General features: G+C 32.3%; 1 protein-coding gene across 3 annotated transcripts in view; it reads right to left on the reverse strand.

Moving 5' to 3' along the window:
• LOC126738522 (uncharacterized) overlaps positions 1–17936 on the reverse strand; it is a 46074-nt gene extending 28138 nt beyond the window's left edge. For all 3 annotated transcript variants that reach the window (XR_007661365.1, XR_007661364.1, XM_050443894.1), the window contains exons 1-2: positions 17718–17936; positions 7434–7568 (exon numbers count right to left, since the gene is read on the reverse strand). Coding sequence is in view for 1 of the 3 variants with exons in the window: in XM_050443894.1 (XP_050299851.1) it covers positions 7434–7568; positions 17718–17807 (225 nt within the window). In the remaining 2 variants the exon portion in view is untranslated. The remainder of the gene's footprint in view (positions 1–7433; positions 7569–17717) is intronic.
• Positions 17937–23750: the final 5814 nt, after the last annotated feature.

The following is a 23750-nucleotide window of genomic DNA, read 5'->3' on the forward strand; positions in this document are numbered from 1 at the left end:
TTGGTCCTAATCACAAATGGGCAGCAGAAAGTTTGGTAGTCCAGATTTCCCAGAGCATTATTCCAACAGTACACGAATCTAATAACCTCGGTGTAATAATGGATTCTGGTCTTAAATTTCGATCACAGGTGGCAAAAGTAGTGCAAAGGTCTTATATGTCATTACGCAATTTATACAAGAGCAAAAGCGTTCTTGGTACTCATCTTAAAAAGACTTTGTGTGAGTCCTTGGTACTCTCGCATACTACCTACTGTAACTTTGTATATGGACCTTCACTTGACTTAATATCAAAAAAGAGATTACAACGCATTCAAAATTCTTGTATTCGCTTTATCTATAATTTGAGAGCAAGAGATCATGTAAGATACAAGTTGCCAGAATTAAAATGGCTAAATATTCAGGACCGCGAAACTCTTCATTTTGCATGTTTTCTCTATAGAATATTAATGACGGGTATTCCTGATTATCTAAGGGTTCGTAGATGACGTACAGATCCTCTACACATGATCGGATTACACGCCATAATAATCTCTTAAATGTGCCAAAGCATCGAACAGCCATGTTTCAGCACAGTTTCTCGTTTTTGGCTTCCAAGTGCTATAACACTTTAATATGTAACAAATTTGAAAATCTCAGTTCATCGGGTTTTAAAACTCGACTAAAGGGCTTCTTACTGGGTAAATATAAATAAGAATAAAACTTCTAAACTGTTTAAGAAGCATTATTATTTTTCTCGCGTATGAGTAGTAGGTATCTTTATAAGTATTTTTTCACCTGTTTTTCCCTTAAAATTAATATTGTAACATAGTAGTTTTTAATTAATGCTGAATTATACATTTGACTGTTATTATTTAGAATTTAATGTATTTAGTTAGATGTTTGCCGATATTTTATGCAAAATTGTAATTATGTAATATTTGATTTTTGTATGCTCGGTTAAGCAAACAGCCATGGCTGCCCTTCGCCGAGCCTAATAAAAAGACGTTTATTATTATTATTATTATTATTATTATATAAACATGGGTCCGGAAAAGCTTCCTCAGGGAGCTAGAGCTCTTTGAAAATAACCTTTAAAAACTAGTTTTTTTTTTAATAGCTCCGGAACTACTTTAGCTACCGCAATCAATTTTGGGAGGTAAATTATTGTTAGTACGTTTATTCTTTTGAACCTACTAAATAAAAAAAATATTTACCAGGGGCTTCAGAATCAGGGGAGTATTTGTTAAATTTAGGCCCATTTCTTTAAGACTTTAATTTCTGCCCGTTTGGGTATTGGATTATGATGTTCCTATGCTTTTTACATAAAAAAGGTGCTCTTAGTAAAAGTCGGTAAATGGTAAATATCACCGTTTTTGTGAAAATTGACGAAAAACAAGTTATGAGATACAAAAATTAATTACCTATTATTATTAATAAACAATTAAAAAAAAATCTGGCGTAAAAAAAAAATGTTTAAAAAAAGTTAAGGTAGCCACTTTATTAAATTGGTACTCAAATTAATTAACTGTCACCTTAATTACCTTGAGGCATAAAATGTTTAAATGATTTTAAGTGTAATAAAAAACCATCAAATTAACAATTTTTGAAACGTAAACAAATTTTATTAAAGATTGGTATTACAAAAATAAACTTAAAATATTAATTGCTCAAAATGCTAGCCGCCACGATCGATACATTTATTGTATCCTACACACCATATTAAGGTTGACGTGGTTAAAAATATCATGCGTGGTTTGGATTACTTCAGCAGCTGTGGAAATTCTGGCCACCAGATCTTCTTCTGACTCGACTGGAGTTTCATATGCCCCCAAAGATCCTAATGATTGCACCTTTTGCAGGTGGTAGGGTCGAAGAAGCTGTTCATTAACAACGTTCCATACCCTAACATGACTTACATGCATCGCATCAGCTACTCCTCGAGTACTTACTGATGGGTTATCTTCAAATCGCTGAAGCACTTCTTCCTCAAAATCCAGGATTCGGATGTTCCTTTGCGCGCCATTATCTTGAGATTTTATTTTAACGGAGGCAGTCTCCCTGAGCCGTGGATTGACCCTTTTAAAAAGTGTGTGAGCTGGGATTCGCCTTTCGGGAAACCGCTCTTCATATAGTCGAGAAGCAGCTCTACCATTACATCGAACTTTCCCATAAATTAAAAGCATATCGGCGTATTCAGCAAAAGTGTAATCTTCTATTACTTAACCGTAATAAAAAGGCAATTACTATCATGAAAAAAATACTGACAGAGACAAATTTAAAAAATACTGACAGTGGCAATGAATTAGCATTATTATTATTATTAAAATAATTAATTCAGGTGCTGTATCTTAGTTTGGTTTTAGTAAATTTCCACAAAAACGGTGATATTTACCGACTTTTACTAAGAGCACCTTTTTTATGTAAAAAGCATAGGAACATCATAATCTAATGACCAAACGGGCAGAAATTAAAGTCCTAAAGAAATGGGCCTAAATTTACCAAATACCCCCCTGATTCTGAAGCCCCTGGTAAATATTTTTTTTATTTAGTAGGTTAAAAAGAATAAACGTACTAACAATAATTTACCTCCCAAAATTGGAAGTTAAGGGGAAGTCTTTTCTTCACAAATAAAATGCTAATCCTCTGATTTCAGGAGTGATGCATTTCGGCAAGTGTTCTTGCCATCATTAGACTTGGGTTACTACTTAACACATATACACAATTTCTCACTGCATCACTCCTGAAATCAGAGGATTAGCATTTTATTTGTGGAGAAAAGACTTTCCCTTACTTTTCAATATCAAAAGAAAATTATTGGATTGTGATTTTTCGCTAAGCTTAATGTCACACTATCCTTACACGGAAAGTAATATTCCAGTATATTTTGGTGTACTTTTAATCATTTTAAGAACGGTAAATATTAATGATCATAAAAATTGATTGGAATGGGGGCGACAAAAGTAGAGCAACAAATTGTATTTAACAGTATTTTATTTTACTTAACAAAAAATATTTAACACATTTAACAACAAAAACAATTGACAGTAATACAGTAATAATTAATAGAATATCCATTATTATTAATTACTTGCTGACGCCGTTGTCAGGCGCGGCATTGAAGCAATCAACTTCTAAATGAACTTCTGACAACATTTTCGGGAAGACTTGTCCAAACTTCACTAATTTTATTTATTAAGGATTATTTATTTGGAAACATTTGGGTACGAATACGACGTTCTACTTCTTCCCAGAGATTCTCAATGGATTTAAGATCTGGGGATTGTGCTGGCCACTGTAAAACACGAACATTATTTTCTTAAAACCACTGTTAAACAACTTGTGAAGAATGTTTTGGATCGTTGTCCTATTGAAAAATAAAACGCAATGGTATTTCCCATTCTGCATAAGAAAGCATAACATTCTGCATGATATCCCTATAAACAAATCGGTCCATCGTATCATCATTAATAAAGTACATAGGGCCTACCCCATTCCATGAAAAACAACCCCATAAAAATACACTACCTTTACCATGCTTAGTTGTAGGTGTTACGTCTTTAGGATTAAACCTTGTATTGATTGGTCGCCTCATACGCCTCATTCCATCAGAATTGAATATTTTGTAGTGCGTTTCATCACTGAATAGAGTTTTTTTCCTGTGATTCTTGGTCCAGTTTAAATGCCGACATGCAAATGCCAACCTTGCTGCTCTATTTCTTACTGAAACTAACGGCTTTTTAGCTGGACGTCTACTAAATAACTTTGCGTCTACTAACCTTCTTTATACTGTTCGTATACCAACCGTAATTTCTGGAATTTCGGCAATAATTTGAGGTGCGGACTTCCAAAGATCATTTTGGGAAATCCTTTTGATGCGTCTGTCAGTCATTACTGATATTTTCGTTGGCCTTCCCGATTTTGGCAACTTCTCTAAATGTCCCCTCTCATTACGATGATATTATTTGGGACACAGTGTACCGGGGTAACTCAAACTGTCTTGAAATATCGGCTTGTTTGTTATCTTCCATGAATCCATTCACAACTCTTTGCTTTAAATCTTTTGAAATTGGAATTTCTCTCGGCATGATTAATCTTACACAGAAATGTTCAAAAAAACATAAAAATCACCTTACACAATTATTTTATCCCTTTACTTTTGCTAAAACCCTTCTTTTGAACAAATTATTTGAATGTTGCTTTACTTTTGACGCGTTACTATGAAGCATAATACTTACTTACAACTTAATGGATTTGTATATATTATCATGCATTTATAATTTTAAAATCGGTATTTGCAAATATTTCTAGAAGTGTTGCTCTACTTTTGTCCGATAGTGTATATAAAAATCTAAATTACCTTATTATTGTCAATATATCAATGAAATGATATATTGACAGTAATAAGGTAGTATAAAGTAATTTGACATAGGGTCAGGTAGTAGAAAGGATCTAAATCCTTTAATACATTAATTTAATAATCTTAAAACAAAATTTTCTATCAGACATGCTTAGAACATTGAAAGGCTAGAAGTAGAATGCCGTGGAACCATGGGCAGTTTGTTGATCGCAACATGATCTGATGCATTGATGCCAAATACTTATATGGAAATTGCAAAAAAACACTTTATAATATCACAAAAATTTATCACTTAATTTGACAGGCACGTATTCCTCCCCAATAAAATATTAAACATTGTTAAATAAACTATGATAAGATCATCTTTAATGAGTCGGTATTCAACGTTAAAAGAATGTAGATAATGTATTTTAATGAAAATGGTAATGACATGGCAACGCCGCTCGATATCACTGCTGATGCCACGAACACTAACAGTGACATCAAAAAAATATTTACCTGATCAATAGTTGATAATAGAGTATGATTTAAAGATTAGTAATATTACCTTTTATCAAATATTTATGTGTAAAGAACCTGAAAAGAAGCATTTTTATGTAAATTAAATATTTAATAGATTTCTTAATGATTCATATTAGGATACAAATTTTTAACATTTTGCATAATTTTATTTTTTTAAACAAATATCAGTTTTATACCACTTATTTTATATCACATCAGATAATATATACAGTGTGCTGACTTCTTTAAAGGGGCAGTATTGCTATATCGGAAACTTAAGGAGATTTCACTTATACATACTAGGAGATAATAAAATATAAGAAATTATTCTTACTCTTAGAATAGGTTATATCTACTTCTACGTTTTATTTTTAATCCAAAATCCAATACAAATAATTTATATTATGTGTTAATATACAAATTTGCTCTTTTGGAGACGTGTAAACTGGACAACAGACAATCGGTAAATATGTTTGTCAACAATACACTTCCTTACCTCTGGGCACTTGTTGAAGTCAAACTAAGTTGTTTACTGATTGCCTTTCAATGTTGTAAGACAAAATTTATAAAGTGAATAATATGTACAGGTTGGGGAATCGATCATTACATATAGAGAGGTGTTCGCATCGCGATCACGTTTATCATCGAATCGTGTTTATTATGCTGTATGTTGCATAATAAAATTTAAAACGTTTGATAAGCTTTAAATAAAAACCCTAAACAGACCTCCTTCTTTGGTTAAAGAAAGCCATATTCGTTCCAACAAAGTTTCTGGAGAAATAGAATTGACACATTCAACAATTTTCTATCGAAATTCCTTGTAATTTATTGGCCATCTAAATTCTAAATCAGGCAGGAATAATTTAGTTTTGCAGCAACTTAGGTGCATTTTTATATTATTTTTGAATATAAAATAAAAAATTGCTCTATAATATGATCGCCTAAAATACCAGCTCAAAAATTCAATGTTTGGAGATACTGAGTACGGAATTAAAAAGTTATGTGCTCAGTTTTGTGAGACTGATATTGAAAAAGGGAAATTAGAATATTTTACAAAATTTTGGTTTGCTTTTTTCATTATGATTTTACCAAATTCCTTGCTTTGCCACTGCTCTTCCGAAAACATCTCTTGAGTTGTGGAAAAATTGAAACATCCGTACCCGTGTTTCTTCTAAATAATTTCCTCAGACGGTTCCTCTGTAACACTTCTACTTGTTAATGTTCTAGAATCTACTTTTAGGGCACTACAGCCTATTTTTTTCAGTCATTTTATCTCCGAGATCCTTTTGAAAGAAGGCTTTTGCACTTTAAGTGTGCAATATTAACAAAAAGATTTTAAAAACACATTCAAAAATTGTTTTTCGCAAAGAATAGGCTCTATTTTAAAATATAATTAAAAAGAAATCACAGGGAATTTAAGCAGCCATATTAAGTTAAGAAAAAAATAATAGCGCTTGAACATTTAACAATGCAGCATGCAGTCATAAGTAAAACGGGGCATGCTGAAATTAATATTGTTATTTTGTAAAAACTAAAAACAGCTAATACCTATCAGATCGTTTGAATCGCAAAATATATTCAGAGTTTACTTTAAAATAATAAAGCCAAATTGACCCTCGTCTTAACCTTGGCGTATACTAATTTAAATGCGTAGCTAGTTTAATCTGTGACCGAACTAAAAAATATATTTTTTTTAATAACTATACTTTATTTACAGAAAGAACATATTATATTATACTAATTAAAAACTTGTAAAACTTTGCTTCGAATAGCACATGATAATTTGTTTTTAATATTTTAAGAAAGAAATTAACACTTTTAACATCTTAAAATAGCTATTTCGTTTCTGTATGCTGACTATATTTCTGTGGCTGGTCCAGAATTCCACCTTCAACTTTGGTTGAAAGTGGTAGTACGTACGTTGGTGAAAATGAAAGGTACCTAGCTCATATAACTCTTGTTTATTTATTGCCCTTTCTCGCTTATTCCTAAACTTAATACGGCTTTTTCTCAACCATTACCAGTAGTATGATGTTCATTTAGAAGGTATGCAAGTAGAAGTTGCTACAATAAAAACGTATAGGCAGTATTAAGGGTTTTCTTTCAATTGTTTGAGTAGGATCATTTTAATAGAGATGGCCACAAATTCCCACTGCGGGTTGTAAGGCTTTTTTTACGTTGGTTAATAGATTAACCAGCAGACTTTAAGTATACTGCTTGGCGAGTTGAAGATTTTTTTAAGCTTTATGAACTATAGCCATTATGAATTATAAATGGAATAAATATATTCTGCTAAGCAAAAAACGATTTTGAAATCTTAATAACCGAAAACTATAAATATTATTACATTTATTAAAAATTGAGAAAAAAAATTTCATTGTGTACTTTTATTATTAACAGTTAGTCACATGCTCGTATATAGATTACAAATGATCTTTGATTAGGAAAAACAAACCACAAAAGTGTTTTCAAACTGTTAAACTTTGAGATCTAATAACTAATATTTTAATCGTAATTTAAAATTTTAAATCAAAAATGTATTGCGTCTTTTATAGATAATGTGCAATGAACGAAAAAAGAAAAAATATTTACTTACTGTGACTTCTGGCGAAATAAGATCACCTAAACATAGCCCAATTTGCAGTATACCCACGTGAATTTGATTAGCTCCCATCCTTTGGGAAATATGGGCAGTTATGAAACGGTACATAAGGCCATAACTTAAGGATTCCTGCAATAAAAATAATATTAATTTTCATAGCAATTATATCCGAAGTGTCAGTTTCGTTAATATAAACTATCAAGATCTTGTTAAATAGGATGCAAACCTGAATTTATAAACAGTAAATTCTCTCTGAAGATGAGGTAAAAGAATTAAAAATTATACTAAGCCAAATTAAATTCTTGTTACATTTATACAGGGTGTTTCAGAACTATGGGATCAAACTTCTGGGGGTTATTCAGTGCAACAGAAGAATCCATTTGAGTATAGGAACCCATGTCCGGAAATGCGTCACTACGCCACTACGGCCCTAGGACGCGTTAAAATTTATAAAAAACATTAATTACCTAAATAGGATCTGCTGTATTTATTTTTACCTTTTTTACAAGATACCATAACAACAATTGTTTGCAATCAACGCTTATCAATGTCAATTCTCAATGTCATGTTTAAAAATTTTATAGCTTACAATTTTTAAACATTTATTGCTAATGGAAAACTTACAATCAAGAATTGGCGGATATGCATTTGGCATACGGAGCAATAAACTGCAATGCACGAGCAGTATCGCGGTTGTGTCATGAACGTTATCCCGAACGACAGCATCCTGGATACAAAAAGTTTATTGCGGTTCATCGGCGGCTCGCTGAGACAGGCATGTTTAAGACCAAGATGCATGATACTGGTGTTGCTGGAACCGTAAGAACGGTCGAATTTGAAGAAGAGGTGCTTCAGCGAGTTGCCGATGAACCATCAAATAGCACACGTGACGTCGCTAAGAATAAAGACGGGACGAAGAAAATCCTTATGCAATTTTTCCAAGAAAACATCAGAATCGTTGGTCTGTCAACATATGGGCAGGCATTGTTGATGATTATTTAATTAGGCGACCTTCTACCGGAACGGTTAACAGGACCTATTTATCTGCGTTTCTTGGAGGAAGTTCTAAAGAGGAAACGTTAGACAGCAAATGTGGTTTCAGCATGATGGAGCGCCGGCTCACTTTGCTGTAGAAGTACGCGAGTATTTGGCTCAGCGGTTTGGGCAGCGTTGGATTGCCAGAGGTGGAGCAGTTTCTTGGCCTCCTAGGTCACCTGTTTAACGTCGCTCGATTTTTTCTTGTGGGGACATGTAAAGTCTTTAGTCTACAAAACTCCAGTAGAATCAGAGCTAGATTTAATTGGACGAACAACAGCAGCATTTGAAATCATTCAAAACGAGGATCAAATTTTAAGTGTAGTCCGCCGAAATCATGTGCGGCGTAAATCGGTGTATTGAGGTTGGAGGAAGACATTTTGAACAATTGTTGTGATGGTATCATATACAAAAGGTAAAAATAAATAGTGCATCAGATCCTATTTAGGTAATTAATATTTTTAAAAAATATTCTTAACAAATAAAAAAAAGCAACTTGGCAATATAGAATATCTCATATGTTTACAATGTAAGTATCTAATATTGCCCCTTTGTATTTTTTTTCTAGATATTTTTGCGTGTGTGAAGGTCCGATTGATATCCAGCAATAAATCGGAACGCAGCATATATCACATTTTTTTTGCTTAGATATTTATTGTATATTATAGAAAAAGCTTATCCTTCGGGAGTTTTAAGAGCCTTTTTTATTTCTTTGACATTTGAATTTTTAATTATTTGTCCCAAAAAAACCTTAGTTTGTAGAGTTTCTAACCACCATAAATCGATTTTGTTAGTAGTTTTTAATATCTGTACAAAAAATTATTAAAATTCCTTGATAATTCCAAGAGATACAAGCATTGCATCGAAAAAATAACAGCGGGCGCGGGCTAAAAATAGGTCGCTAGCCAACGACATATACTGCGTTCCCGAACTTCTGAATATCGACCAACACTGGCATCATACATATCATTTTTGCGGCGTTTACTGGTTCGAATAAGCTAAAAATGTATTGTAAAAAAAATGGAGGGAAAAAGCTTAATTTTGGTTTCCAATATTACGACACCTAACAAGCCTGTGAAAGAAACGATTTGAATTTCCTTTTTTCAAATACCACAGATTAAACTAGCTTCAACTAGTTTAGTAAAGTCCAGTTCAGAGATCTATTAGAATCTTTGATGTGTCGCAAATGCCGAACTAACTAGTCCGTGCGCCTATGTCATATTTATTGTTGCATGATATATATGTTTAAATGGCAAAATTTTATATTGCCTATCTATGAAATCATTTTAAATATACGTAAAACCCCATGTTTTATACTATTTTTTATTTTTCTTTCGAAAATGTCAATTTTTAGAAAGAAAATAATATCACAAGAAAATAATATCAAAAAATTGACCGCGGACTAAAATCCAAGCATCTTACAAAATATTTTAAACACTTCCAGCACTCACAGACTTGTCACCTCTTTTTATCCCGTCTACTAAACCAGGATAAAACATCTGCGTTTTGACAATTCCTACTTTAGGCTGTGCAAGTGATTGTGTATCTCTCTCTATCCCACTGAATTTAAGAATTACGGGGCCGTACCCAAATAAATTTTTGGACCGTTTTTGTATTATTTTCGTCGTGTTTTTAAAGAGATCTTTACGGATGGGTCTATCGCCTTTAAAATACTTGTTGGATGGGTCTATCACCTTTAATAGTTGGGAGGGGGGCCATGTGAGGTTATTATTTGATGTGTTTTGCCGGTTATGCTTTTTACACGTTTATGAAAGTAAAGAATTTAGAATTTGGCCTGTATTCCTGTAAATTTTTTGCAGTTTTTACTGTGAGAAACAGTGTTTTTTTATTTGTGTTTGTGGATTTGTTTTGGTATTATACCTAAAGACCTTAAAATGTTTCGACCCTGGAAAAATAGGCAGGAAAATTTGGCAAATGAAGAGGAAAGTGTTTGTGCGGGCTTATGGAGATCGTGGGTGTACAAGAAAGACAATAACATTTGTGATAAAAACAATAAGAGTGATCTGGGCAGTGATTTAGACTTACATAGTTCTGATAGTTCATTTTCTAGTATTGAGGAAGCAAAAAGAAGCAAGGGAAGTAGAAGCTACAGAAGAAATCAAGCAGTTTTGAAAGAACAAATTTATCTAAATATCTATAACAATCTAAGGAATGATACTCAGTTCACAAATGATTGTAGTGCTTTGCAAAAAATAGCGTTTTTAACAGGGGTTCCCTATAGTACAATATGCCTGTAAAAAAAGGATTAAAGATAGAATAAAAAGGAAAGATGCAGGACAATCAAAGGGACTTGACATGGATATTGCCAAATTGCTAAGGAAAGGTGTGTACTCTAAATACAAAAACAATGAGGTTCTGACCATAGAGACACCTTATCGGCAAGAAACAAACATTTCTCAGTCTCAACCTTGAGGAGATACCTGATAAAACTTGGATTTAAGCTTAAGATGGTTAACAAAAGAGCTGCTGTAATGGAATTATCAGGTGATGTATAGAATATTTGAGGAAAATTTAAAAAATTTGGGAGGAAGAAAGATCCATATATTATTTAGCCGAAACATGATATGATACATTTATGATTGATGTATGACTTCCATTCTCTGGGAAAAAAGTCCCTTTTTTGCCATAGTAAGAAAACCATATTTTTATTAATAAAACAAGTTTAAAATTTTGTTTTTTCCAGCTTACTGCCCCTGTTGTTCTTCAGTGATACAATAAAGACTGCTTCTTCCACCAATCTCTGGGAAAGACCCTTTTTTGCTATGGTAAGAAAAACACTGTTTTTAATAAGAAAACAAATCTAAAACTTTGTTTTTAACAGCTTACTACCCCTGTTGTCCTTCAGCAACACAATGAAGACTGCTTCTTCCTCCATTCTCTGGAAAAAAGTCCCTTTTTTGACATGGTAAGAAAATCCTATTTTTATTAATTAAACAAGTTTAAAGTTTTGTTTTTTTCAGCTTACTGCCCCTGTTTGTCCTTGAGCGACACAATAAAGTATATATAATGTAATGCTTTAAAATCCATATGCTGATGTGCGAGATGAAGTTGGAATCCATGGCGGCAACAGAGAAACTGTTTCCTTCCTTAATGGAAGAAACTGCTAAAGAACAATGGCAAAAAAACAGAATTTACAAAATTTGTATTAACTTTTTGGGCCAGATTCAAAAGAGTGGTTAAATTTATAAAAGTATTTAGTATCCTCACTGTAGTTTTAGGATCCAGTATACTTAAAATATAGTGTTTTGTATAAGATTTTTAGTTTTTAGTATAAGCATTTATTTTTGTTAATTTTTATCTAATCTCTCCTAATATGCATAATAACTAAATACGAGGCAAACAAATTAATAAATACGTTCAGGATGTAAAGTGAATTTTTTTTCTTATAAGTAAAACTTGTGTCTTTTAAAGGCATAAAGTATAGACAGCCAGATGATTTTTAATGTAAAAGTTTATTTTAAAAAATATACTTCCAATTTTCTGACTACATAATTACTTTTTATCAAAAGAAGTTGGTACTAAATATAGAGATGGGGGGTTTTCATGAGTATATTATTATAATAATATATCATAATATGTATTAATTAAAAAAAACTATAATAAAGAACATTGAATATGGCAGCCACAATCCCCATTAATAATCACCACCATGTAAAAATAAATCTCAATTCCCAAAAAAAGGAAATATATATAATTTGAAGACAAACCAAAACATTTTACACTTTTGTGTCAAAAAGTAACTATTTAATGCCTTAATCCACAGAATAAATGGGCCTAAGTAGTTTGTCACCTACTCTCTCATTAAACTCAAAAATGCTTTATTGTCAATATAAACATAGAAGTTGTAGACAAAGCCAGTAGACTGTACATTAAAGGAATAAAAACGAGAAACTAATTTAAAATAAAATAAAATTATATAAAACTTTGAAAAATACTTAAATGCTAATCATTAAAAATTCATCATAGTTAAGGTGCTACATAGTTTAGTACGCTTTACTAGCAAGAAATATTTTCTTCCTTGTACGTAGGCTTTTTTCAGTCTTAAGTTGTCTTATTTCTAGTGGAAGTTTATTAAACAGCTTTCTACCTCCATATATGATAGAGCTACGGACAAGTTCAAAATGAGGAATGGGTAGCCTCAACAAATAGTTTTGTCACGTATTATAGTGGCTTCCTAAGTGGAGTTCCTGTTTATATTTTCTAAAAACTAAGCAAACTGTTTCCAAAATAAAAACACAACACAGGGTTAAAATATTATGACTTACAAAAAGCGGGCGACATGAATCACGAGGCTTGGCCCTACACAGATATCTAATGGCCCCTTTCTGGAGTACAAACACTGAACTAAAAAGTGAATTTGAACATGAACCCCAAAAGCAAATTCCATATCGAAGGTGCGACTCGATAATCGCGAACGGTGGCATGTTGATGGCTTCATTATTTAAACATATATCATTTGTATTACATTTAAGGATATTTGTTTTGGAAACATTAAATGTCAAAAAATTTGCATCACACCAGTCTTTTATTTTTAACAAATCTGCACGTATATTGGCCTTCATTTGAGAAACATCACAGTCGTGCCAGAGGATGGTGGTATCATCGGCACACCAGTTGCCTGCAGTTATGGCAGATCGTTCACATACATGTGAAAAAATAAAAAACCAAGTACTGATTCTTGCGGAATACCCACATTTATATTAAGTTCCTTAGACATACCACCATTAAATTTGACAGCCTGGACACGATTTGATAAGTAGGAACGAAACCACTCAAGGGCAGTTCCCCTGAAACCATAGAGCTCCAGTTTCATCAGCAGCACTCTGTGACTCATGCAGTCAAATGCCTTGGACAAGTCACAGAATACCGCTGCTGCAACTTCACCAATATTCAGTCGGTTGTACAGGTGCTCTAGAAAGCTAAAGATAGCATCATTTGTGCTCACAGACTCACGAAAGCCAAACTGCTGAAGACTTAATAGGCCAAATCTATTTGAAAATGAAACCATCCTCACCTTAACGAGCCGTTCCACTATCTTGGCTAAAGTAGGCAATAATGCTATAGGTCTAAAGTTAGAAGGACAGTCGCGATCGCCACCCTTGTAAAGAGGAACAATCATTGCTCTTTTTAAGCACTCTGGGAAAACTCCAGACATAAATGAAAAGTTAATTGACTCGGCCAAGACTTGCAAAGCAACAAGAGGTAAAACAGAAAATATTTTAAGAGAAAGCCCATCCCAACCTGATGAACTCTTATTCTTAATATTAACCATTAACTGTTTAAGCTCTTCTACACTTGTGGGGGCAAAAAAGCAAGATTCGGCTACTACCACATTGCTGAGATAGCTCCTGGGATCTATTTTTTGTGAGAGATTGGCTGCAAGGTTACTAGCAATATTACAGTAGAAGGAATTGAGGACATTGGAATCTAAGGTACTTGGAATAACCAAGACATTATTTTTACCCCTAAGCTCATTTAAAATCTTCCAAGACTCTTTTGCTCTGTTGGAGGAATTATTTATCCTCCTTTGAAAGTAGATCCACTTAGCCATTCTGATTGAGTTTCTGTAAATCTTGCGGTATCTGTTATAATAATTTAAAAATCTTGCATTGTTCATAGCGTATTTCCTAATGTAAAAAAGGAAGCGCATATTTTTCCCAGATACTCGTAAACCCTTAGTATATCAAGGTTTTCTATTTCGTTTCTTAATATTGACAACAGGAAAAGCAGTGTTAAAATTGTTTAATACTATTTGATGAAAGCTATGCAGTGGGTTAACAGTAGTCAATACATTATTCCAACTTGACATATTGCAAAGCAAAGAGACTTGACTTGTTAAAAGGGACTGATGGCGCTAAAAACTAAACTTATGAAATTAAAATTTTTGGTTAAACTCATTTAACGTACTTAAATCCTATATTTAAATTAAATATTATTTTGCTATCAACTATCCTGAATTTCTAACTTAATAAAACTAAACCCAAAAATCCCGAATAATAAAGTTTTAAATACAAATAAATTTTAAGGCCGGACCTGTGCAACTTTTCACGCTTGAGTGGCTGTGACTAAGGTCAGGCGTTTAACAAAATAGTACGTGGGCACATGCAGTCACATTTTACGAATAAAATGTATAAATTCTTAAAAAAATGCTTAAAACATTTATTTATTTAATGAAATGAATTAATATCGCATAGAATAATACTTTATGACTCTTTCCACATAAAATTTTGCGGTTTAAAGATGCATGTCATGTGACAATACAAGCAACACCGGCCCACGGACTATTGGCGGTACATCAAAGATTCTAATAGATCTCTGAACTGAACTATATATGTGACCCACTTTAGACTTCTTTATCATTTATCATTGGAAGTTTTTAATTTTATTATTAATTAAAATAACGCACTGAAATCACTCAAAATATTCTTCATAGATTAATGCTACTTAGATACTAAATAGAAAACTCCCATAAGAGCCAATAGAACACTGAAACGTCGAAGAAGGTTGCGCCCTCTGAATTTTGAGGAGTAGTACTAACAGGAAACGAAAATAAATTTGTGCCATCATAATGGCAAGGGAATTTGATTATGGCGCCAAATTTGAATTTTGCTCTATTATACCGTGCATTTAAAATTAGTGGAAAATGTGTGGTTCTTTCGGAAACTATAATAAGCAGTTTTAAAAAGTGTCAATTTGGGACTTTTTTTATCTCCATATAAAACAAAGCCTTCCGTTTATCACTTTTTCTATCTGCGTACTATAATTTCTACCCATACATTTCCTACTAGATAGCTAGATACATAGGTCTGAGTTTCAGAAAATAAAGACAAAATATGTATAATATATGTAATATATTAAAATATATACAATACAACATGTTGTAATGTGATCTGTGTAGGTCTAGGCCTGATGATGCTCCGATAGGAGCGAAACACGTGTAGCTTTTAAAATATTATATGGATTTGATGAGACCGTGACTTTGTGTTTTTACCTTTGTTTTGTTTTCGTTTGGTCTCTTAGAGAAAAAATGGATGATACGTTTCTATTTGCATTAATTGTTGTTGTTCATCATCATCGGAATAGAGAAAAGAAAGTAAAGAAAAAACGAAACACCCACTAAATAATTATGCTTTATTGTTCCTGCAGTAATTTCTTAAAAATGTATTTTTTTTTAAGAATATAAGCTAAAAATGTTTTCGGTATTAGTTTGGCAGCTATTTCTAATTTTTGAAATTTGATAAGAAAATGATCTTTTATAAGTTTCGGTTGAGTGAAGCAGAGGTGTTAGCCTTCCTTTATACCGGGTATTAATATTGTGAACATCTGGGCGAAATTTTATTTTATTATATAAGTAAGATGGAGATCTTAAATTAATTATTTAAAAAAAACATTGAAGATGCGTGAAAAATTCTTCTGTTGTGCATAGTCAACCACCTGGTTTCCTTAAGCTTGTGTTTTTTGGAGTTGCGCTTCCTTATGCCATATATTAATCTAAGGCATACATTTTAGAGTTTCTGAATTTTACTCTCTTCAGCAGTTCTCAAGCATGGACCATACACTGAATCGCAATGATTAAGCTGTGATAGGACCAGCGAATCACACAGTAGAATTTTTGTTTTTCTATTTAAAACGTAAAGATGTGGTTGTTTCAGGCTATATACTTTTGAAACAGCGTGTTGTCTTAAAAATAGGTGTATTTTTGGTTGAATAAAACACAGTCTTTATATAAATAAGTTCATGTACACTTCCATCACAGGACGTTATTCCACTAGCTATTACAGAATCTTTGTTCGTTGACAGGGCCTAGTCAATTAATGTAGCAGAGGAGGATGTTATGCGTGTTGGTCCCTCAATTACCTGAGTCAAACCCAATGCATTAAATAACTCATGAATTTTAATTACATCCGAATTTTCATAGTTAAGTAGACTTATAATAAAATCCCCAACACAATAAATATTATCATGTACTGGAATCAGATTTATCAAAGTATTCTCGAAATTATTTAAAAACTTCATGAGTGAAAAAGTTGGTGGATACACAACCCCTATAACAATATTTTTTGCTTCATCGATAGTTTAAACCAAAGCTGCCCTATTGCAAGCGGAGAATTTATTAACGAAAAAATAAATTCACTTCTTACATAAGCGCTGACACACCTTAAAAGCCTATATCCAGGAATCTCAGAAGAGTTACTTACTAAATACTTTTTAAGCCAGGTCTCAGTTAATGCAATAATATCATAATTTGAATCTAAGATTAGCTGCCTAAGTTCATTAAAGTAAGCATGCAAAGACTTAATGTTAATATAAGTCAGTAGTCTCATAATGCCTTGTGTGCTTCTGGTTGCAAAACAATATTAATTTAAGGAATAGCATAGAACAAAATAAAATAGATAAGAAAAGTTATTTTTTCCCCTTGTGCAAACAACAGTTTTCTACTTAAATATGCTTAATAATATATGGTAGATTCAATTAGCTAATAAAAAAAATAGATATTTATAAAATTAGTAAAGCTAGAAAGACCCCCAAAACCGAAAAAATATACTAGAGAAGTTAGGCAACTTAAGTAACTACCAGTTCTATTATGCTATATCTAAGGCAGTAGAGGGAAACATAAGTTGACATGATTGAGACAAGCTAACAGATAGAACCTAAATCCTTCTTTTAAATCAGTATAGGACAAATCTTTTATTACCTAACTATCATCAAACCTCCCTAGAGTTAATGCGGCTTCTCGGCTATTTTGCTACAGCAGCCGATTTTTTTGAAATGATCTCAAAGCTTACTGTACCCTAACTATGGTGCGGCAGTGAAGACCATCCAAGTTGGTTTTAGGAAAACGCGAAACTGAGTATATATATTCTGAAATTTTCATTTCTAGCAAAGATGGAATTTGGTGAATTTGCTTTTTGTTATTAGGAGGATGGGACGTGTAGAAAGGGTAAATGAAGGTCAGAGGTAATGAAGTGCGTTACCGAGGCTGGCGAGACTTTTTCGGTAGACTACAGTCTGTCTAACTGCGAATAGAACTACTCCCTAGTTTAATAAAATGAATTAGCATAACTTCTACGCTAAAAATAGCAAATTTTCCAATTATCAAAAATCTTAGAAAAAAATATTTAGTATTTCTATATCCTATAACAAAAGTAAATAGTATTTTTTTATAAGAAATGTTAGTAACATGCACAATTGCACATGTCACCATAAAATATTGTTACTTACCAATGTAGCAATAATACACAGGTTTCTTATAATTTTTCTCTTTTTCAAATTATCGTTATAATTTCCATTTTGCAAAATATGCGTAGTCATTGGTGCTTAACGGTAATTTTTTTATCAGTTTTCTTGGATATTATGTAAGTTAAAATGAAGATATATAATGAAGTTTTACTAGAATTTGAAAAACAGATACTCTCAATATTTGCACTAATTAATTATAAAATATATATGTCAAAGTCACATTATATAACAGATATCAAAAATATCGATAAAAAGTGTGTATATAAATTTAAGGCATCTTTTAGAATTATTATAATAGCGTAACTTATACGGAAATTTTAATAAATTCATAATTACAGAAAATCGTGCAAAAGCGCCAGTCCTGGTGTAAATAAATCCTCCTCCGCTAATTTTTTTTTCTTTAGTCCTATTTTTATTTTTTTTTACCAAATTAATTGGGTTGCGAACGATAACGTATTAGCCATTAATTAATATACGATGGTCTTCCAATATTAAGTATTTATTTAAATGATTGCATCACGAATATCAAAGAGTAACAAAGGGTTCTTGCCAATAGCTTGGATTTTTTTTTAGGTCAAGGCTAAAGGAAAGCCTAAAGGGAAAAAAGACATAGAGGTTCAATACCCAAAGGAGCAAATAACCAATTTACTTATTCATCGATAATATTAACAAGGCATATTCCCTAGCTGCCTTGCCCTGAAGAAGCAAAAATACTTATGCGCTAAAGATTAACAAAATACAAAATGTTATTTGTATTACTCTCAGGATGTATAAAAACATACCAATTCTGACATTCAGATGCACTACAGAGAGTGGCAAACTAAGGTCAAAGAAGGGGTTTCAAGTTGAAATCGCGACAAGGGAAGAATGGTCGGCAAACCAAATTAAAGAGCCAAATGGTTTCCAGGCCTGGCACACAGATGGATCATGGATGAATAGAACTAATTCGGTCGGAGCCAAAGTGTACAGGATGGAATCCTTTCCGCTAACACACTACAGTTTCCCAAGCGGAGGTGTTTGCTATACTCGAAGTAGCAACCAAACGAAAGGTATTAGAAGGTAACGGAGGGATTTGCATCTACTCAGGTAGTTAAGCTACCCTCAAGGCGATTCAGAAACCCAGGGCCAAATCAGCGCTAGTCCAGAAATGCAGAAACGCACTGGAAAGGCTTGCAGCACACAGGGAAGTGAGACAGAGGTGGGTCCCAGGACACCAGGGTGTCGAGGGCAATGAGCAGGCCGACAAACTGGCAAGATAAGATTTCGTTAATCCCTTCGTAAGCCCGGAACCTTTTCTCGGTCTTGGCAAAAAATAAATCTCCCAGACACTTATTAACTGGGACTGGGAATAAACAAGAAAGAATTGGAGAAGGACAGAAGGATATATACTGGCCAAGGAAATGATACCTATACTATAACGGCTCTAAAACAAGGCGACTGCTAACAAAGAACCGACAGAGTATTAAAAACTTGGTGGGAATCCTGACTGGGCATCTACACCTTCTTGGTATAAGAGAAAGCCCACTCTGTCCGAATTGCGGTACGATGGAGAAAACTTCATACCACATACTAGGTATCTGTGATAGGTGGAGTCAGACATCATGGGCTGACTCAGTAAAGACCGCGCATTGGGAGTGGAGGCGTAGGGGTGGGTGAATCTGGGGTTGGTGAAAAGGGACTATTTAGGCCTACTTGCCGAGCTCTAGCTTTCCCACCTTTACTACTACTACTACTACTACTATTACTAAATTTCCGATTCCCTTGCTTACGGAATACTATAAAAATTTCGCCAATTTTTCAGCAATTCTAAGGTTAAAGCAGTCAAAAAGTCTTAAATAAAAAGAGTATTGAAATAAACTGTGACGTAAGAAAAAGTTTAGCATTTTAAAGAAAACAATCATTTAAGTTTTGATAACACTTTACTAAAGAAAAATTTTTAGAATATAATCACACAATTAAGAACTAGTGAAGATATTAACGTTAACGTTATAATATAAAAAACTCTCTAACAAATTATCCATATGTATCAAGATCGGGGACAGTGGCTAGTATGGACATTTAGGGAGAGGACTCGGTTTAGACAGTCTCCGCCGCCGCAGGTATCGTCCAGGGAGCAGTTACAAAGGATCTGTTATAAATTTGAAGCTCCCTTCTAGGATAAATGTCTTATTTTCAGATGGTGTCGTTAGATTCGAGCTTTTGATCTCTGTAACATCAATCTTTTTTTGAGAAATAACTTTACTTTCGATTTTATCTTTTTGTAGCTGTAATAAAAAATGAAAAAGAAATATAATCCATATAAGCCAATTGTATACAAAACTTCTAGCGGCGATAAAAACTTATTTACGGGATTTCCTTTTCAGTTACTTTTATCGCGGTAGTTTCCGAATAGGACCTTTTCACGATCAGCCACAACAATGCGAATTTTATGCGCTTTTTCGAAAACACCATTTGGGAGATATCAAACTTTTTCCACTAAACGGTTTCCAATCTTTTGCAATATTCGTTGCTTTATATCCCTAGATAAGGCGGGGATATAAGACGCGATATTATCTCTAGTTATAGTTTAGGATAGCTTTCATTATTATCGAAACGATTAAATTAAACTGTTTACAATAAACATTTATTATTTATTATTGTAGTTTATCTTTTTTGTTAATTTATTTACATTTGTGAACGCTTAAAAATAGTATTCTTACACAAATCAGATTAAGTAAAGTTTTAAAAAAGCTGCTAAGAAAATTGATGAAAATTAAAAATTATAGTTAATGTTATACTTTTAATAATTAAAACATTTACTGATATAATACCCAAAAAACTATTTAAACCAACGACAAATTAAAAGCTTTATACGAAATTTTATGATCAGACGTAAATTCTACTAATTTGTACAAAAATTAAAAATAATATAGAACTTACCCTAAAAGGAAAAAGTCATTAGGATAACTTTGCTTGGAAGCCAAATTGAATGACACATATATAAAAGAAGCTCCAGGGTAGGTTCAGCAAGGATCATAAGGCTAGAATATATCAAACGAAAGAAACAACATTTAGTTAACCACTAAATTAAAGCTCTCTGAACCCATTGTGATTTTCAAATATATGGATAAATCTGATCTACACGAAGAATTATGAATAAAGTATTTTATATAAAAATCAATAAAGAGTATTTTTTAAGTGTGTGAATCCTGGCAAATAGGATAATACTATTACATATGTAACAAATTAACCAACAACCAATAATGGAAAACAAACAGAAAAGTGAAATAATAAGAAACTCTGAAAATTCTTTATTCTTTAATCGAAGTAAGAAATATTTTAATATAAAATTTTATGAACGATTTAATAATTGGCACCGTTAAAAAAATCAAAATATAATTTCAGACATATTGTGATAAAACCAAGTAACAAAAGTTAAAAAGCGTTTTAGGTAAAAAATGTTGCAAGAAAACGGATTGCGTATCATGTTTCATGTTATCATCCAGGTTAGAAAACATGAAAAGACTGATTACGATACAAGACTCTCTAAAGAAGCATTACATACAATATTATTCTTGAATTCACTGTTCATTGAGATACTAATCTTATACAACCAAGTAACAAGAGAAATATAAAGAAGTACATAAAATGGACACCTTGTAAATCAATTGTTAATGGAGATTTTAGAGAATCAGTTTAACCATACAAAAGCATTTTCAAAGAATCGCAATGGTAAAAATAGTTCCTCACTGTTTTGCTTTTTGAACTATTTTAAGGCTTTCTAACATACTCTATAAGATTTTTTTATACAAGAACGGAGCTAAACATTTTAACCTGGAAAAAAGAAAGTGATGGATACCCAACTTCACTGATAGCATCTTGATCTGCCAGCGGGCTCTATTTTTTCCAGCTTAGATATACCACGTATTAAATCAAATAGAAAGAGAACTCCATTTGTATGGTTTATCCAGTGGACGTTAATAAATTCAAACCGCTCTGCGGTCTGAGATAAAACTGAATTAATGGCCGGCTTTTTTTGTTGGCTTTTAGGATTTCCGCTATATTTTTCTTTTGGAATGTTAACGCTTTGCAAAGCTTTTTATTGATATACATGTATTTATTATATATAATATAACAACCTTATATATATCTAATTATATATTCATACTATTCACATATTTATACATTACATATTCACATTCTCTTTATATATATATATCCGAAGCCGAATCTAGGAAAACCCATGTAAATTTAGGTAAATTTAGTAAGGAGGTCTATTATTGGCTTCCCTGTACATTTTATAGAAAAAAATGTAAGATAACCTTTTGAAGAGATTAATCTGGCAAACCCTTGTGCTAAGTTTCAAAAAATTTAATAAGCGAATCTTGAATTATTCAATTAAATGTAATTGCAAAATTAGCAAATTTTCGGTTCCGAACCAAACGAGCACCAGTAAAATGAATATTATATATACATATATATATATATATAATTAATTAACTTTTTAACTAATTAACTAATTTTAATTATTTAAAAATAAAGCGTCTTCTTATTATGTTAAACTTTTCTTAAATCTTCTCACTTCTTCTCAATTTAATAAATACAATATTTAAAAAAATTGGTAATCAATAACCTATTAAAGGGTCAATCAAAAAATGTAAATCTTATTGCTGACCACCTTTGTACTCATAAAAGTAAAAAAAGTTAAAAATAGTAAAAACTCATTTAATAAATAAACTTAAACTTAACAAAAAATTAAAAATTAATAATATGCCAAAAAAAATTCTAAAAAAAAATCATCTCGACGATATCAGAGAGACTAGTTCTTTTTATTATGCGAATATACCACTAAAATTTAAGTAAATCTGCTTAAACGACGGCAGATTTCAAATTTTGTAGATTTTAAATTTTGTTTTAAATTTTGATAGTTATGTATCCCTTACAATTAAATACTCAGTAAGATAATATGATCAATTGTTTTTATAATTCAATAAATACAAACATAGCAACATAACAGTGGAGGTCAACACTTAAATTGAATTTTAAGTGTTTATTCAAGACACTTTATTTTAATCTTGCCACATCTGCGGAAGAAGATAAAATTCTTTTACCATTTAAATGTATTCCAATTTTTTTGTGAAGGTGTTAATATTGTTAGGAAAACTCGTGAATAAATAGTTTTGGTTAGTGGTAAAACTGTTTTGTGATTAGGGATTTACTAAGATATATTTAATATGGCCGTGAAGAACATATTTAAAAGAATAAAGGCTTTTCAGTTTAAGGTTAGCCCAGCGTAGCTTTTTTAAAACATGCTGCTGAAAACTTATCGAAGCTGTCAAGGCCTAGATTTCTGATATATTCAATAGAGAAGAGGGATAATTTATCCTTTTATATGAATAGTGTTCAAGACAATCCATGCCCCGTCAAAATTGTTTTTCAGATCACCATTAATACCAGTGAGTCCTCTGGCAAAAGTTTTCAGAATTAATTAAAATAGATGTTGGATGTGATGAACATTAATGAGTCTGTACCATTTCAGACGGCAGCGAAAAGGGCAAAAAGTATGAGACCAAAAATGGTCTTCTGAGGTACTATATCTTAAAGATATTGAATGCCAGATCTAGTCACATCAACCTACACAATCTGCCTCGAATAGTTTAGATATAATCAGAACCAACATCAAGCTTGACCAGAAAGTCCAAAAAAGTGCAGTTTGGAAATTATCACATTATTGTTAATATGGTCAAATAATGCCTTACTGTAATCTTAAAGTACAAGATAGAAGGCCTTTGATTCTTCCATACTTTTAGACATGCTACTAGTAACCTTACTAAGTTAATAAGTTGCTCTGCTATTAAAAGCTCTAACTCCAGACTGAACATCTGGCGATATGTATGAAGAGCTAACAAAATTGTTAATCTTGTCGGAAAAAAACCGCTTCAGTAATTGTTCAAGGATTGGTAGGGGGCTAATTGCTCGTAATTTAGACTTTATTAAAGCGTTTTTCACATGACAGCTTGCGTATTTAGCATTCTG

Source organism: Anthonomus grandis, chromosome 7, assembly GCF_022605725.1.
Source record: "Anthonomus grandis grandis chromosome 7, icAntGran1.3, whole genome shotgun sequence".
In the NCBI taxonomy this organism is placed as follows: Eukaryota; Metazoa; Arthropoda; class Insecta; order Coleoptera; family Curculionidae; genus Anthonomus; species Anthonomus grandis.